This window comes from Neolamprologus brichardi, chromosome 1, assembly GCF_056152115.1.
Source record: "Neolamprologus brichardi isolate AB-2024 chromosome 1, ASM5615211v1, whole genome shotgun sequence".
NCBI classification, from domain to species: domain Eukaryota; kingdom Metazoa; phylum Chordata; class Actinopteri; order Cichliformes; family Cichlidae; genus Neolamprologus; species Neolamprologus brichardi.
This window is the reverse complement of record NC_142104.1, coordinates 1,301,733-1,319,633: the sequence shown is the minus strand read 5'-3', so window position 1 is coordinate 1,319,633 and position 17,901 is coordinate 1,301,733. Positions and strand designations below refer to the sequence as shown.

The 17,901-nt window shown below is 44.5% G+C and overlaps 2 protein-coding genes across 3 annotated transcripts; both read left to right on the top strand.

The window, feature by feature from the left end:
- The first annotated feature begins 928 nt into the window (after window positions 1–928).
- Window positions 929–3,434, top strand: tssk6 (testis-specific serine kinase 6). The gene is made up of 2 exons (XM_006802313.2): window positions 929–1,212; window positions 2,711–3,434. The coding sequence occupies exons 1-2, from the start codon at window positions 961–963 to the stop codon at window positions 3,383–3,385; spliced, it is 927 nt and encodes a 308-aa protein (XP_006802376.2). The 5' UTR covers window positions 929–960; the 3' UTR covers window positions 3,386–3,434.
- A 1,454-nt stretch (window positions 3,435–4,888) lies between these two features.
- On the top strand, window positions 4,889–16,082 carry hdgfl3 (HDGF like 3). 2 transcript variants are annotated; one of them, XM_087852634.1, is made up of 6 exons: window positions 4,889–5,166; window positions 7,837–7,913; window positions 9,118–9,256; window positions 9,368–9,529; window positions 11,309–11,438; window positions 12,786–16,082. In XM_087852634.1, exons 1-6 carry the CDS (start codon window positions 5,083–5,085, stop codon window positions 12,851–12,853), a joined length of 660 nt encoding a protein of 219 aa, XP_087708760.1. In that variant the 5' UTR covers window positions 4,889–5,082; the 3' UTR covers window positions 12,854–16,082. The 2 variants fall into 2 exon arrangements, with proteins under 2 accessions (XP_087708760.1, XP_087708409.1); XM_087852283.1 differs by having other exon boundaries at window positions 4,890–5,166; window positions 11,309–11,443.
- The last annotated feature ends 1,819 nt before the right edge of the window (window positions 16,083–17,901 follow it).

Here is a 17,901-nt window from a genome sequence, read left to right as displayed (position 1 = left end):
CGAACAACATTAAGCTACTCACGCAGAGAAGAACGGCTGCTGCTGCATCATCATCCTCATCATTTCTGCTACACTGGCAGGGCTAGGGGCCAGGACTCTCCTCTTCGGGTTTTTGGGGGATGTTGCTAACTCCGGGTCAATAACAGGCACCACACCCGCAGTAGATGTGCTCGGTGTGAGGTCTCGCAGCAAGCTATCAAATACGGCGCATTTCTCAGCTTTTAAAAAAACGCTATGCGTCGCCAGGTGTTTCATCAGATTTGAGGTGTTACCTCCTTTGACAGTATCACAGTATCAGCTTAAAGCACTTGTTGCAGCTGCTGAGTTTGCATCTTTTGCTGTGAAGTACAGCCAGACTTTTGACCGCTTCACCTTGGGCATTTTTAATCTGTAGCTCTGCTCTAAAAGAACGTACGTACCTGGACCCGCCTACTATCCTCGGAAACGTAAAATGATTGGCTAGAATCTAAAGTGTATCACAGCTCAGGGAAATAAAGTACCGAAATGTGCGCTGCTTTTCGGTCTGGTTACTACGTTTATGTCAGAACCGGTGCCATCATGGCACCGGATACCGGTACCCATCCCTGGTTATATCATAGCTCTATAAATACAGTGACATGAACGATAACGTTTTCACACTCTGCCGTCACACCGACTGCTTCCATAGGATTAAGAGTCTAAGTAAGGGGCAGGTGCTGCTCATCAGATGGTTGGTTTAGTTTGAGCTATAAAAAAAAGTCATCAGTGGGCATCACATCTAATTCACCCCAAGGTCAAACAGACCCTCCGATACTCAAACACAACCTGTTATAATTAAGTTTTATTTCTTCTCTTGGTTCCTCTGTCATGTGACTGGAAAGTTCTAAGAATCAGGTGTTCTAGAAAGTGATGTCATAAAGGCAGTTCACTGAAAACTGAACCGGCATCATAGAGTAACAGCTGACTGCAGCCACAGCCACCATGGACAAACGCTTCATGGAGAGTCGTGGTTACCAGTATAAGGGCAGACTGGGACAAGGCATGTTTGGTGAAGTTGTGAAAGCATACTCCACCCAGATGAAGAAAATGGTCGCCATAAAAGTTACTGACATAAGTAAATGCACCACTATTTACATTGAAAAGTTCCTGCCTCATGAAAAAGGCGTCCTGGAAACGTTGGATCATCCCAACATCGTTAAGACTCACGAGATCTTTGAGTCGCCCAAAGGAACGGTAAGACATTCGTGCTCTTTGCTGTTTTAGCGTCACGCTGAGCTCTGCTGTCACAAAGACAGCACAAACAAGTAAAGGTCGTGGTTTATTCTACTGACCAGCAGGGGGCGACTCCTCTGGTCAGTAAACACTTAACTTCTTGGGTTTGGGAGCAAGAAATGACCAGATGTGGACGAGTGGGGGGAGTGCTGAGTGTTCAGCTAATTAGAGCTCAGTAAGATCCAAATAAAATCCTCAAATTTCACTCAAACTGGAGCGCAGACTTGCTGGACAGTCTGTTAGTACAATAACCTCACAGAGCCTGCCAGTGTCTGCTCACGGTCACATTCACAGATGCTTTGCATGGATCCGACACGTCTGACTGCTTATTAGTTTGTATTTACTGCAAAAGACACAGGAGTTTAAATATAATCAATCCAAGTCGTGTCTTTAATCCAAAACTATTTTAAGATAATTAACCGTAGCTAACCTAAAGCTTCTCTTACTGCCATTATTTGCTGATTCTTGATTCGCTTGCTGCTAATCAGTGCTCAGCAACATTCAAATAAAATTCTGGATTTTCACAGCAGCCACATTATTGTCAGATGATGTCATTAAAAATCCTCCAATAGCACAAAAGCTGTCCAGAGGGACAGCTAGCAGCTACAGCCTCCTGTGTCGCCATCCACCTGTCTGTCAAAGAGGCCACGCCCCTAAAATGGCAGACAATTTTAAAACAGGAGTTATATAAACCTTCTGCCTGTAGTTGTTATGAAGGTGACGTTATCTACAGAGATCAGAACAGTTTGTGTATCAGGCTGTAAACATGTTTACTTCTGCTGTAAAGTTTTAACATGGGAGTCTATGGGGACTGACTCACTGCTGCCTCTGCTGGACGTTGGAGGAACTGCAGGGATTCCTGCTTGGTTTATCATCTCAGGCATTAGTTTTAATTCTTATTGGATTGCGCATACTTTTGATTATTAAAGCTGGCCACCACTGTTCTATATTTATGATATGGTTACACGAGCTCACTCGATGCATCTGCTACTCGTCTAATAACAAGTAATTTCTAGAAATCCAACACAAACAACACCGATCAACATTTAGACCAACTACTGATGGACAGGTTTCATCAGCTCACCTCGGTTAGTGTTGATGTTACGACCACGAGTGTGGAAGTGGGTCAGGAGCAAAATGTCACTAACTGTGATCTTTGCTGATTAGTTGGGACAAGTGATTCATTAGGAAGCCATTTGTGTTATCTACGTCCATGCCGACCTTCACGCTCTCCATCTAATAACGAATTGTCAGTATAATGGAGGCCTGATGAGGGCGTCTGTCTGTGGAGCGCCGGAGCACGCGTGCACCTCTGACGCATCAGGCTTGTTTGATGATAGCGAGCTGAAATAATACGATTAGGGTCATAAATGAGCGCGCTGGGTCACCTGATAGTCAGCGCTCGTGTTGTTAGGCGAGAATTTTTGGATATATTTCTCTGTATGCTTCCATGTCGCAGGTCTACATGGTGATGGAGCTCTGTGTCAAAGGAGACCTCCTAAATTACATCAACAGCAAACTGGCCTTACCAGAGCGCTTCAGCCACAAGCTCTTCTCCCAGCTGTGCAGGGCAGTGGAGTATCTTCACAGCAGGAACGTGGCCCACAGAGACCTGAAATGTGAAAACCTGTTCCTGGACGCAAAGTACAACCTCAAAGTGGGCGACTTTGGTTTAAGCAAGACGCTGACGTACGTGGACGGTCGGGTCGTGCTGAGCAAAACCTTCTGCGGGACGTCGTTGTACGCAGCCCCAGAGATTCTGCACAGTATTCCTTATGACCCCAAAGTGTCCGATGTGTGGAGCATGGGCGTTGTGCTCTACATGATGCTGTACGGCTCGGTGCCCTTTAACTGCTCCAACGTTAAAAAGCAGGCGCAGCTTCAGAGGAAACGCCGCTTTAACTTTCCGAAGGTTCCTCCAGTTTCCCCAGAGGCTAAAGACCTGATCCGAAGAATTCTGCACCCCATCGTGGAGCAGCGGCTGAAGGTCAGCGACATATTAGAGAGTGCCTGGGTATCAAAGGAACCGGTGGAGGAGTGTGACGGGGCCTCCACGTCTGCTGCAGCGACGCCACCTGTAGGAAGCAGCTGGGATGCAGAGGAAGGACCGTCAGCTCCACGCACAGACAGATAACCTCACAAGAACATCTGGAGTCTGTGAAACACTGAATAAATAAACCTTCTCTAACCAGGTGCAGCTTTTTCTTTCGTTTTGTTTTAAATTTATTGTACATATATACTTCTGTCTCTTAAAAGTTTTCTTTTCATGTGTACTGAACACATTTGCATACAGTTTTCATTGTTCGAAAGCACAATAAAGATTCTGATTCTTCTGAGTTTCCACACATCAGGAAGACCTGCCAGCAAGTATTACATTAAAAAGGACACATTAAAGACATTTATATGAAAGATGGATTTAGCCGGTATTATTTTTAGTGTTTTGGCTGATCAGGACTATCTCGGCTGGTTAACACACAGGCACGGATGCCTGCTAACAGAAGGGTGGACTTCCTGTCAGTTAAGGTAGTTGAAATAAGTCACAGACTGTATATAGAAGATGGACGTAATCACCATTACGCCAGCAGAGCTGAAATTAAATACCAAAACTGCAGTTCCTCTAACGTCCACCTGAGTCTGATCACTCTGAGGGAATGAAAGACATCATCAATAAAGCAGAGTGGAGCCTGCATTTGAATCCAGAGAAGCAGAGCATCAGATTTATCTTAAACTAGCAAGAAGCGAACATCTCGTCTTCACCGAAGCTCCTGAGCTAATGCACCAAAACCATGTCAAACAGGAAGTTACAGTGTGGAGCTGTGAGAGTTTGCAACACTCCTCAAAACTGCACAAAAGCCAAAAGATTAAACCTGAAGCAAAAAGCTGCAGAGGTTAAAGCTAGAATGTTAGATTGCACTTTCATGAGGAACTTTCGTTTATGTATGTGTGCCACTGCAAAGCCAGATCTTCGTCTTTACATGGAAAGAAGAATCCAGTTGCAGTGTTTGGAGGAAAGCTGGATGATGATTCTCCCACTGAAAACATCCAGATGAACAGAATCAACTTTTGGGAATTTACTTACCTGGATTATTGAGCATGAATCAAGACATTTTAAAAAAAAAATAATTTACTTATCTTTTTTATATTCACAAACATAAGGTTCTTAACACAAAACTACATTTCCTCAATTTCTTGATGGAGTTCGACAATTATACTGACACTATCAAACATTCTTCTAATCACAAAGCAATTACGACGTTATTAGTCTGCTTAAATTAAATATTCAGAGCCGTAATTGATGCGAGGCTCTGTTTTTTGTCTGTTTTTGTCTGTTTTTGTTCGCTCTCCCTGCAACATCCATATTTTTTCTTCTGTGTTAAGCTTCTGAAATTATTTTGTAGAGTACATATTTTATTTAATCTTTGTGGTACTGAGGTAGCTACTGCTCTTGTACTTTGTTCCTTTATCAAATAAAGTTGATTTAAAAAACAATAAAAACATTTCCAGCCACCGGTCAGATGACGGATATTTAACCGGAAGTGTTTGCTGGGGACGTTCGAGCAGCAGTGCCGATTTTATTCTGAAGGCCGGAAGTCGAGTCTTTCCCCCGCTGTGGCTCTCCGCGCTTCTTACGCTTCCTACGCTTCTTACGTAGGCCATTCCCGCCGCGTTTACGGCCGCCTCCGAGGGTAGCGGCAGCCCCGTCAGTCAGGCCCGTTTTCCGCCTTTCTTTAATTATTTCTGTCGGTGTGACTGCGGCGGGTAAACACTCCGATGGTCGTCGAGCCCGCGCGGCACTGAAGGACTGCACAGGCTCGGAGCTCCACCGCAGACATGGCTCGCCCTCGGCCGCGGGACTACAAGGCAGGAGATTTGGTTTTCGCGAAGATGAAGGGATACCCGCACTGGCCGGCCAGGGTGAGTCTGGGATGGGAGCGCGGGAGGCGGGGTCGGTGCGCGCGGTCCTGCCGCTGCTGCGGGAGCGGAGCCGCATTCTCTGCGCATTTGCGGCCCCGGGCAACGTCCGTGTGCGGGCATCTTACACCGAGTTCAGGGCCCTTAGCAGGGCTCCATTTTCTGCGAAACTGCGCTTCTGTCCGCTCCCAGCTTCGCACTGCATGCGTGCGTGCGTGTGTGTGTTTTTATGTGGTTGTGATGTTAAACATGCACATGACCTCAGGTAACCCCGCTCACGCGCCGTGTTTCTGTCGGCTTCTCGCTGCTGTCCCACATCACTAAAACGAGCCCGTGCTTCAAACAGCTCGGCTCGTGTATACCTGTATACCTGCCACTCACGCAGCACGAGTGACCCACGGCTCCTGCAAGTCCTCACATGACTGCATTCACATAATGCATGAATGCACATTTATTTTCCTGCAGTCAGGAGTGACTGTGCACACCTGTGCTCACCTGGTGATGCTCAGGGACCGTGTGCAGGATGCTGATCCAAGTCTAAGAGAGAAAGTTTGGACCCTGTCAGGATGGTTTTGCTGTTTGAGGTTTTATCAAAGGTTCTTTTATAAAATGTGAGATAAAATCCTGACAGCAGGTTCAGGATGTTACCGAGTGATGGGCTCCTACAGTGCTTCAGCTTCCACCCTGCAGAAGCTGCAGCGAAGCACAGCGATATTTGTTATGTCCTCTAAAGTTTAGGAATATTTGACTGTAAAAGTGGATGAACGGGACACGCTCCACCCAAACTCCTGTCATTTCACAACAGAAGCTCTGATTCATGTCAGACTCGGGGCGTCAGTGGGCAGGAAGTTCCTCCATGCACAAGCAAAGTTTAAACACAAATGATTCATATATGAGAGCGTGTATGGATTCATCTACTCTTAGAGAGGTTTGACTAGGATTGCCAGAGGAACACCGACCCATTGGGAAGCTCTGACTGTACTGAAGGGTGGCTGTGGCTCAGGTGATGCAGCAGGGCAATACTAATCAGAAGGCTGCTGGTTCAGTCCCAGTCTGCTCAGGTTGACATGCTTCCCTCTGGTGCATCCATCAGAGTATGGATGCTAGAGCATGGAAAATGTGCTTTAAGTGCTCTGAGTGCAGAAGTACTCGCTATACAAGAATCAGACCACATAGAACATGTGGCTGTATCAGGTGGTTGAGTAGTGATCAGCTGATGGATAATGGCACAGAGAAAAACATTTCACTGTAACTTCTATTGGGCTGTTTCTCTAAAGCACGGGTGTCAAACATACGGCCCGGGGGCCTGTGAAAGTGTCGGCCTCATACCTTTGAATGGTTCTAGTTGGATCAGTTCTTGGTCCTGGGTGGAGGACTTCTCCATCAGTGTACTTTACTCACAGCATGTTTTCAGGAAGCTCATCTGTTTCTAATCTGACAGCACTCACATATAATTTATTGTATTTTTTTTATCCTCCCTACTTGTCTCCTGCTGTTTGTCTGAGTCGTTGCAGTCTAAGCAGCAGCGCTTCAAGCTCCCCGCCCACCTCCTCCACCTCACTGAGGCATTCCCCACCCGGCAGATTTTATTTACACAGCACCAAATCACAACAACAGTCTCCTCGCTTTATACTGTAAGGTAGATCCTACAATAATAGATACAGAGAAAAATCCAACAATCATATGACCCCCTATGAGCAGCACTTTGGTGACAGTGGGAAGGAAAAACTCCCTTTTAACAGGAAGAAACCTCCAGCAGAACCAGGCTCAGGGAGGGGCGGGGCCATCTGCTGTGATTGGTTGGGGTGAGAGAAGGAAGACAGGATAAAGACATGCTGTGGAAGAGAGACAGAGATTAATAACAAGCATGAATCAGTGCAGAGAGGTCCACACTCTGAATCACCTCCCCGTCGTGGTGGAAGAGTTTGTGTGCCTTAGTCCCAGGTGAAGAGTTCACCTTCGGGTGGCTGTAGCTCAGGAGGTAGAGCTGGTCACCCACTGATTGGAAGGTTGGTGGTTCGATCCCTGGCTCCTCCAGCCTGCAAGTATCCTTGGGCAAGATACTAACCCGAACTTGCTCTCCGATGCATCCACAACAGAAGCTCTGATGTGTGGATGTGTATGGATGTTGTTAGAAAGCACTAAGTGTAGATGAAGTGAATGAGGCATGTTGTATGCCTGTGAAGCATCAACATCATGACTACTCTGCTCGGGGAGGGTATGGCACTCTGTGGGGACAGCCTAAAGAAGCATCATCACCGCCCACAGGAGGCGCTGTGGGGACCGGGGGTTGGATCTACATGTATTTAATTATTTAATTTTAGCTGCTGAAAATTGTTTAAAACTATCATTTAAAGTAGTATGAAACTCCTCTAATGAAACATGAGTAGTTTCAGCGCCTTGCTTCATTCGTCCAACCAAATGTTCGTTTTGTTTTTATCTCTGTTTCGTGTCTGTTGTGTTTCCTGAAAGAGAAATTTCTTCATTGAAACTCATGAATGTGTTAAAAATCCTCAAAGATAGAAACGATGCTTCTGTAACTGTTACGCTGCTTTATAAATAAAGTTTGTTGTTTTCATCCTACCTCCTCCAACACGCTGACCTCGCTCCAGGCTTCTGTGACCTCGGTTGGTTATCGCTCTGATAAATATTCACTTTCTCTCTCTGCTTCAGATTGATGAGCTTCCTGAAGGAGCCGTCAAGCCACCTGCCAACAAATACCCCATCTTCTTCTTCGGGACCCATGAAACGTACGCACCTTTTTATTTTTCAACTTGTGTTTACGAGGCGAGCAGCAGCTGCAGCGCTCGGGTCCACGGGCCGGGAATCACGATATTTGATCCGAAATAAATCCAGAGCATAAACTCAAACTCGCGTTTGGTCATATCCATGATATTAGCAGATTTATCGATTCATTGGCGTTTGTCTCGCTTTAACGTTCCAGTTGTAGATGATTTGAATTATTTACATGCTGGGGGGTTTTCTGCATACAGGAATTTTGACCTTTCCTCAAAACAAAACCACCAGAACTTTAATAAAACTCCAGCTGAGAAAGTTTTTAAAGTCTGTGTTTATTTACTGCAGCATACAATAAAAATAATACCAGAATATAATTATATAGAGCATGAAAACATATGAACATGATGCACAGACCTTACAGGTAACACAGACTGGATTTATAGCTTCATCTGTAAACACATATACAGATGTTTTTGTTTATTTTCAATATTTTGTTGTTCTTGTTACAAGGGCAATAAAAATATTCTGATTTGTGGATCCGTTGTGTTCACCTGAAAGATTCCTGGTTTCAACCAGATTCCTGGGATTTAGAACCTCTGGAAGAGCCGTTCCATCCCTGATGAGTCATCTTTGTATATCAGGAGATTTATGCTTAATAGCCACACAGTGAAGGAACTGAAAGAGTTAAAAGATCAACATTTAAACACAGAAACAAAAAGTACTCAAGTACATGTACTTAGTTACTTTCAGTCTGGTGCTATCCATGCTCTCATCCAGTAAGATCAGCCCTGCTCATCACACATGATCACACACACTGTATATAAAAGATGGACATAGCATTGTCTCTGGTGTCCAGCAGGGGGCGCCTCCTCAGAAGTCTGAGAAATAAAGAATGAATCTTGATGTTTGTTTTGTAAATAACGGTCCGGCTGGAGTCGGGAAGGAGACGAGGATCAAAAGAGGGAGCAGGCTCCACCGTGTGGTCATATTCCTCCGTCACACTTTACAAGTCAAATATTGAGCTTTGTTTTCACTAAATTATCAAAAATATCACCAACCGGCGATGGAGCCGTCCAGATCGTCTCCTCAGAGCCTCGTGAAAACGCCGCATGTTCATCAATGAACTTCAGATGATTCAGTAAAGCCGCTCTGGGTGTTTTTTAATTATGATAACTGAAGTAAACCTGTCCGCTTCTTCTTCTGCGTCTTTTTCAGTGCATTCTTGGGTCCAAAGGATCTTCTTCCCTACAAGGAGTACAAAGACAAATTTGGCAAATCCAACAAGAGGAAAGGATTCAACGAGGGCCTGTGGGAGATTGAGAACAACCCCGGAGTGAAGTTCACCGGCTATCAGGTCAGTGGGCGCATCGTCACATCAGAGAGAAGGAAGCTTAAAGAAAAGCCTTTCACAATAAACATCCTCCTTTCAGCTTTTCTAATCAAACGCCGCGTTGTCTGCTCGCAGGCCATCCAGCAGCAGAGCTCGTCGGAGATGGAGGAGGGCGGGAACGCCGCCGATGGCAGCAGCGAGGGCGAAGAGGGCGACTCCGTCGAGGAGGAAGACGACAAGGAGAAACTGAAAGGAGACAAGACTGGGTCCAAACGGAAAAAGACGGCCAGCTCCAAGGTACCGTCCTGCAGACAGAGGTCATCAGCTGTGCCGCAGTAATCTGACCTGCTGGGGTCAAATGTTCCCACGGGCTCCGACAGCAGGCTGGAAACACGTTTTTAAATGAGAGTGACTCATTGTGGAGCCTCTGCTGGACATTAGTGGAACTGCAGGTTTCAGCTAAAAATCTGAGATGAATCGTCCAGATTTAAAGTCTGAGGCATTATTCTCGCGTTCTCCTGCTCTCCACAAACCCAACAATAAAGCTTTGGTCAGATATTTAAATGGATTTTAAAAGAACATCGGGGGGCTCGGTCTCCCTTCATCGCCGTGAACACACACGCGGTGATGTGGCGAGAGTGTTGACTCACATTACTCACTCGGGACCTAACAGATGATCGGTTTTGTGCTGTTTGAGGAACATTTCATGAAGCAGGGCGACGTGAATGTTTGATTTGTTGATGGTAACAAACGTCTGAAATAAAATCAGCTGATATCTGATGGATGCTGCAGAGAAATGTGAAAGCTGCGTCGCAGACATCGTTTGAATCTCACGGCTAAATATTTTTTTAATTGCTCAATATGAGTCTAAACCTTCATCTTTTGCCCGTCATTCACCCAGATGTTTGCCGCCCTCGCGGCAGCGTCTTCTCCCGACGACCTTCCCCGTGTTTTTCACGTCCTCCGTCTTTTGTTTGACCTTTATTCTGGAGGAAAGCTCTCCCTCCCTCTCTCTGTGTTACTGTAGTCATGTTTAAGCTGCTGTAAATGGAGGCAGGTTGAAAAAGTCACTCGCATCCTGCTCCTCACTTAGCAACCACAGTTGCCTAGCAACTGGTCTCCATTACACACGGCACATGTGGTGCATCCGAAGGAATGTGCTGCACTCCTGGGAGCAGCGTGTGTGTGTGGTGTACATGTTTAGACATCTATGTGAGGACAACACATTGGAATGCTAGTCCAGGTCCCCACAAGTGTCAGGGTTACAGTTAAGTTTAGGGTAAAGGTTTGGATTAGGCGTTCATCTTTGATGGTTCGGGTAAGGAGCTCGAGAAGGCATTATGTCAATGAGATGTCCTCATTCAGATATGAAAACGAGTGTGTGTGTGTGTGTTAATCAGATGGGGACAAAGAAACAGAAACAAGCTCATATTAAAGCTAAAATCATGTTTTCAGGTCTGGACTTTGACTCATATGTAACTTTATCTATTTTATATAACGCAGTTACATAGTTGCAGAATTAGAGATGATTCCCTGTGAGCAGCACTTGGTGACAGTGGGAAAGAAGACGAACAGGAAGTGACCTCTATCAGAACCAGGGAGGGGCTGTCACTGAGTTTTGTATTTGCTTTGCTGCCTGTTGTATCTGTTATGTCACACATAAGATTTCATTCATTTCTCGTCATAACCTGATTCATCACTTCTGTTAAAATGAGTTATTTGAGCAGACCTGCTGCAGGCTGCAGGAAGTCTTTGTGCAGCATACAGCCTAAGTGTTGGATGCTCCACAACACAACCAACAAAGATGTCCCTCAAGTCTTTCCACTTCTTTGAGCATTTCCTCACATTCATTCTTCCTCCAGAAATTGGCCTTTGTGGAATTTGTCTTTACATATTGCATGTCCGTTTCTGGCGTAGGGTTTCAAAGGGGTTTGCAGTGAGTTGGGTTTTTTTAACCTTCCTGATCCGAGGCTTTTAAAGATATTTGCACTGATGTTTGGTTGTCTGGTTGAACTATGAGCTAAATGTCTGTAACTATGTGTAGTTTGTCTGCTGATGCTCGTTTTCACGCCTCAGAAATCCTCAAAGCTGTCGAGGATCTCGTCTGGAGAGGACGACCTGGGGAAAGACGGGAAGGATGATGACCAGAAGAGCGGCTCGGAGGGAGGGGACCCTGACAACGACCTCATGCAGAACACCACCGACAGTAAGGTGGGAATAAAAGATGTTAGCACTCAGAGGCGAGAAAGGGGTTCGAGTTCATCCAAACTGATAAACAGGGTTTCAGTTGGAAGTGTGCGTTTCAACCCAAACCAAGTTGTTTTTAACCCCTGATTTAAGTTACTGGGAAACTGTACACGAATAGAAAAGAACAACAAAGATTTGTTCATCCTTGGTACAAATTCAAGAAACCTTCAAATATAAATGCAGACGATGCATTGACCTCTGCTGCTGTGTTTAATGACCGTTCCTCCCTGCTCCACATCAAACAGCTTTTTGATGACTGGGTCAGTTATAAGAGAACTTCTCTGCCACCGTTTGTGGCACATGAATATTTTTTACTATTCGTGGACCGTACCTCAGGGAATCCTAAGAAGATATTGAGGAAAAAGGCTGTAGGGCTCATTCAGGAGCAGACGAGCCTGGACGAGCCTCCAGGTCGGAGATCCACCAATTGGACTGGAGCCGTCCCTGGTTTTTGTTGCCAGTTACTCTTCAGTTTGTGGTTGGAAATGCGCCCTCGCAGCCACTGCAGCGTCAGTTTTTCTCACTGGATGCTCTGGATTCTTACCGCTGTGCCCTCGCCGCTTGCATCGCCAAACCAGTGGCTGATCCCACGGTGCAACCAGCTCGCGCTGACATGTTTTTGTTGGATTGGCCTTCTGAACATTCGCTCCTTTGCCCATAAATCTCGCCCTTAATGAACTTTTAGCCTGAGGTCATCGAATCCAAACCTTTCAGTGGTCCCTCACACTTGTTTCAGTGTTGCACCCGGACTGTGGAGTGCTCTGCAGAGTTTGGACTCTGTGGAGACTTTTAAGAAGCAGCTAAAGCTTTATTTCAGAAGCTTTTAATTAGACCAAGGCTTAAATGCTTTTATGAGACATTTATGACTGTGTTGTGTTTTGCAACCAACAATCCAATGTGGTAGCCAACATAGCTGTTCAGCTTTCTTTGTACACTCCATGTGTAGCTGGCTATTGGTCTGACTGCACTGTGCCAAGTGTAAAGTTTGGTGTAGGGTCAGAGTTCAGGAGCTGCGCTCGGCCTTCTACTTCTAATGAAAGGAAGTCTTCATGCTTCAGCAATCAGAGACACTTTGGACAATTTCATGCTCCCAACTATGTGTAGACGGTTTGGGGATGGCCACTTCCTGTTCCAGCACCAGTGCAAAAAGCAGGTCCATAAAGACTTGGACTGGTGTGGTTGACTGGCCTGCACAGAGTCCTCACAAATGGTCAAAAAGCCGATGGATTACACATGAAATGTGCTGAATGTGCCTGAGACGAGTCTGCTTCAGCTTTTCTGAACACGCTGTCTTTTCCTCCCTCAGAACCAGCTGCTCTTAGAGGAACACTAGAGGGGAAATCGTCGTGTGTAGCTGCGACGTTGGGACGGTGACCCCACGACATGATTTCTCATCAGCACCACCTGCTGGCTGCCATCGACACCTCCACTTCCTGTTCTTCAGTGTGTGTTTGTATGAAAGATGCACCCTTACTGATGCTGGTATCAGCCTCCACGTTGGTACCAGGCTTGAGACTGGGCATTACGTCACACGGGTTATTTCTCAGCACTCTCACTTAATCCCAGGAGAAGCCTCGAAAATCAACGGCTGAAGGTTGTAATTAGTTTCACGCGATGATTTGAAGGATATTTTAAGTGGCATTAAGTACATGTAAACCTTTAGGAGCTTCGATACCATAACGTGTGTTTTTAATGGAGCTTTATTTTTGATTTGATTTGTTTCTACTCGGCCTGAGGCGACAGCGATGTGTTTTAATCTACTGTGTTTAAGCTTCGCGTCTCATAAAGTTTTAGCTTTAGTCCGAACCGTGAATCTCAGACGGACACGCAGATCTGAGCAACAGCTGCGTTAGCCAATCGGTGTTTGTGATGTCATCACAGAGCGCTCTCCTGCCAACATCGACAACATTTAAAAACCACCGAATATAAATAAATATTTTTTGTGATTCAGCGTGTTAATAATAAAAACTTGGATTAGTTACAAAGTAACAAATTATTCTTTCGACTATGCAAAAATTAAAAAGTCAAACTAAGCACATTTTTTTCAGCATGTTTAAAGATATTTATCAATCAAACCTATGAAGTTAAAGATTTCCTCTATAAATGTGTCTGTTTGAGGGGAAACAGCAGATAAACAGCTGCTTTAGACAAACAAGAACAAATATGCCGTATTAACAGAAGACGTAGGTATCAGGTAACAGCAGCAAGAAAAATATTACTTTTAAACTGTGACAGGAAGTGTGAGCGTGTTTGCACACGTGTACAGATCAGGCAGTGACCGTGTGCACAGTAAGCTGCCTGTAGTTGCTCAGGTGAGCTGGCCAGCTGCTGTGAATGCTTATTGGTTGTGTTAGCATTTTTTCAGTGTTGCCGTCCGACTCGTCGAACCGCTCACGTTGATCTCCGCACGTCTTTTTTCCCCTCGTTTTGATGACATCAGCAGCAGGGCTCTCTAAATCCTAAATGCTGATTGGCTGAAGCAGATGTTGTTCCAGAGGTGTGATCCAGATGTTGACCACAGTTAAAGGTGTTATTGTTGAGGTAGCTAACAGCCCAGCAGAATGAACCTGCTGAAAATTCACAAAAGCACAGAAAAACTCAAAGATTTCGCCCAGCTCGCTTCGATCCGACTGCACCTTCCGAACAATCAGCAAACAGAGTCAGCTGTTCGTACTGACCCGACCGTCCGAGCTCGCTTTATTCAAAGGAAACCCCGGTGCAGTCTGACGACAGAGCTGAAGCCGTCTGGATTTATTTATAGCTCTGCTGTAGCTAACCAGCTGTAACCGCAGCGTGTTTTTAGTGGAATTGAATCCATTTTAAAGGATGAATGTAAACAATGGTTAATGAAAGCTAGGCTGACTAAAGCAAACCCAGTATAAGCATTTCTGTCGCGCTGTGCCGGTAACGGTAACTGTTTCGGCACATTCAGCGTTAGTTCATGTTTTTCTTATATCAACAAAAAGCTGCAGGCGTCACTGAAACGTCTGTGACTGAAATCAGTGAGAGCTCAGAGGAAACACAACAACATGAGTGTGTGTTTCTGTGGGTGTCATTCAGGCTCCAGAGTGAACAAACACAATGTGAAACGCCCAGTTTTATCTCCTCACACGCTGACGCAGTGCTGTTTATGTTTGTACGCTCAGGCCTGTAAGTTATTGGATCATTGTGCTTCTGCACATCACAGACTGAGCAGTCTGGAATAAGCTCCTCCCTTTTTAACAACAGCTTTTGTCTGATTGGCTGCAGACTGTATGAGTGAGGGACTCATGAGACCACAATCTCCAAATTAAACGATAAGACCCGAGACGCCGACTGACACCATAAGTGTTACTGACCTCCCATTTTCTCATAGACGTCTATCAGATTGGAGAGATGTCGCCCCCTGGTGATCGTTGGAGAGAATGCAAGTTTAATTTAAGCTGGCGTCCACTGTGGTGTGTGTGAAACTGCAGAGCTTGTGTCCACAAACTTACGGTCCTGACCTGCCTCCTCACTAACTGCTGAAAAACGACTTTTTACATGTACTACTTCCTGTAGTTTGTCGCACACAGTAGAAATACAGTAGAAATACAGTAGAAATACAGTATTGGTGCATCTGTGCTTGCTCTGCGACTTGGATGTGATCACAAGGTTCTGAGAACTCGTCCAGAAACGTCACCCGATATAAATTCGGTGATATCCTGATACCTGCTCAGTTTAAACCAGGTGAACTTTTTTGTCGTATCGACCTGTTTCTGGTCCACGCGTCTCCTGCGATGCACGAGGCTCTGTTTAACGTGCTGCAGACCTTTGACCTTTGACACGCTGTCCCGGACACCAAATATCTGAACGCTCGGCGCTTGTTCGCAGCGAGTAGTCCAAACCACAGAGGAGCAGATTAACGACTGGCCTCGTGCTGTGGGCGTTTTGTCCATCGTCAGCGTCTTCTTCCAGCCACGTGATGGCGTTTGCTTCCGCCCAGCAGGGACACAACCTTTTACAGAGACCTGGACATTCTAGCTCATGAGGTATCCAACCAATCTTACCTCCATCTCTGAAACTGCAGCCTGCCACTTAAAGAACATCTCCAGACTCGAGCCAGACTCTCAGACTTTCAGCCTCTGCAGCTGAAACCTCTATTCACGCCTTTCATCGCCTCCCACCCCGACTACTGTAACGATGCCTCGTTCGGTCGGCCAATCACAGCCCTAGATGAGTTCTGCAGTACGTTCAAAACTTCTCAGCCCCACCCATATGAGCCTCCACTGGCTCACAGTCAGTTCTGCATCTCCTTTAAACCCCTCCCCTCGCCGACACCCCAGCCTGGACACCGCGGCGTGTCTGCGAGAACAGCCACGCTGATCCCTCGACTGAGTTGGACCTTCTTCACCGTCTTCCTCAGAGTTTGGACCTGGAAACGTTGATGACTAAGCAGACAGGTGGACCCGCTCTCAGAACCTTTGAGTCACACCTTGTGCGACAGGTCAGGTGTGTTCCTCCAGGTGTACGTCATACTCACACAGTGTAGATAACCATCAGACAGTACTTATACTGACTGCACAGACCTGCCTGTACACATCACTCATGATCACCTGTCACTGTGTACAAATGCATTTGATGAGACCCATATATATCTATATATATATATATATCTATCTATATATATATATATATATTTATATATAAATGTATATATTTATATATAAATGTATATATTTATATATAAATGTATATATTTATATATAAATATATATATTTATATATATATAAATATATATATATATATATATATATATAAATATATTTATATAAATATATATATTTATATATATTTATATAAATATATATATTTATATAAATATAAATATATATATATATATTATATAAATATATATATATATATATATATATTATATAAATATATATATATATATATATATATATATATTATATAAATATATATATATATATATATATATATATATATATATTATATAAATATATATATATATATATATATATTATATAAATATATATATATATATATATATATATATATATATATATATATATATATATATATATATATATATATATATATATATTATACACTCTCCTAGCGTCTATGATGTATGTGGGGTTTTGCGGTGTACTGATCACTCTAGTTGTAGCTTGAAATAGGTTTCTGTTTTTTCACCTGGATAATTATGGGAGTGGTTTATGAAATATTCAGTGTCAAACATTATCCATCCACACTATATGTTACTCTTTTATGTAACCAGAAAAAGATGAATGGAAATACATAGATAAATGTATGGAGTGTTGTGCACAACCGGGTTACACATTGTAACTCCGTATTAACTCTTATCTGTATATTTGACTTTGGTTGTAGAGTGTAGGAGCGCTATTCTACTCAGACCGCTCTAGAAAACATCTTTTTATGGAGAAGTGACACATCCGTTCCTCTGTGTACCTGTGAAATAGATCACTGTATAATTCAAAGCTTTTTATAGTGGCATGCTCTGCTGTTGTACTCGCCATCCATCCAAGTGTCGGCTGGTTCTTCTGTTTAACCTCTGAGCATCCATCAGACCGGCAGAGGTGACCCTCGCGTCACATCCACCTAACGCGGTGTGGAAACTGGGAAACCCGACAACAGACGACGTCTGGGAGACCCGAGCTGGTTTCTTCATTCTGACGAGCCGTTCGAACGTTTTCCCTTTCAGATTGTTTTGTTTCTTCACAAGCTGTGAAATGTGTTCTGAGTAGGTGAAGATTCTTTAAAAACCCCATCCCTGCAAACCCACCTCTGAAAACTACCACACAAAGAAAGTAACTGGGATTATCCTCTCCACACCAGTAGACTTTGTTCTTCTTCCAGTCCTCTCCACCTCCTCCTGTCCCAGCTTCCTCCTCTGCATGTCCTCCTTCACTACATCCATGAATCTCCTCTGAGGTCTTCCTCTTCTCCTGCCTGGCAGCTCCAACTTCATCCTCCACCCTCCCTTCTCTGCACACGCTCAGACCATCTCAGCCTCTCTGACTCTGAGCTGTCCCTCTGATGGACTCATTTCTGATTTAGGACTTCCACCTCTCCAGACTACTTCCTGTTTAAAAAAAAAGGTGGAGGAAGATCAGGCTGACAAACTCATTAAGTTAAGCCCGTGTTACCCCTAACAACTCGGCCATCCTCCCTGCTGTGAGTTTGAGGCCAAGCGGCGCCGGTTGGCGTCGGGACTTTGACCCTGCTTTAAAAAATATGGGAGTGTTTTTGTCTCTGCCAATCAGGAGGCTAAAATGAATCATTCTGACATCAAAAACTTTTTCTTGTTTTCGCTTTTTTTCAAAACACATTAGATGATGATGATGATGACCTCATGGGTTAACTCACAGAGACTGAGGTAACTCTGCAGATGACCTGGTGGATGCTCAGAGGTCAG

What these genes read in the sequence shown, in the direction of transcription:
- tssk6 (XM_006802313.2), top strand. Translation starts at nt 961, where the DNA reads ATGGACAAACGCTTCATGGAGAGTCGTGGTTACCAGTATAAGGGCAGA. An exon ending in TTGAGTCGCCCAAAGGAACG is followed by an intron (nt 1,213 to 2,710) that starts GTAAGACATTCG and finishes TCCATGTCGCAG; the next exon opens with GTCTACATGGTGATGGAGCT.
- hdgfl3 (XM_087852634.1), top strand. Translation starts at nt 5,083, where the DNA reads ATGGCTCGCCCTCGGCCGCGGGACTACAAGGCAGGAGATTTGGTTTTC. An exon ending in TGAAGTTCACCGGCTATCAG is followed by an intron (nt 9,257 to 9,367) that starts GTCAGTGGGCGC and finishes GTCTGCTCGCAG; the next exon opens with GCCATCCAGCAGCAGAGCTC. An exon ending in AAAAGACGGCCAGCTCCAAG is followed by an intron (nt 9,530 to 11,308) that starts GTACCGTCCTGC and finishes TTCACGCCTCAG; the next exon opens with AAATCCTCAAAGCTGTCGAG.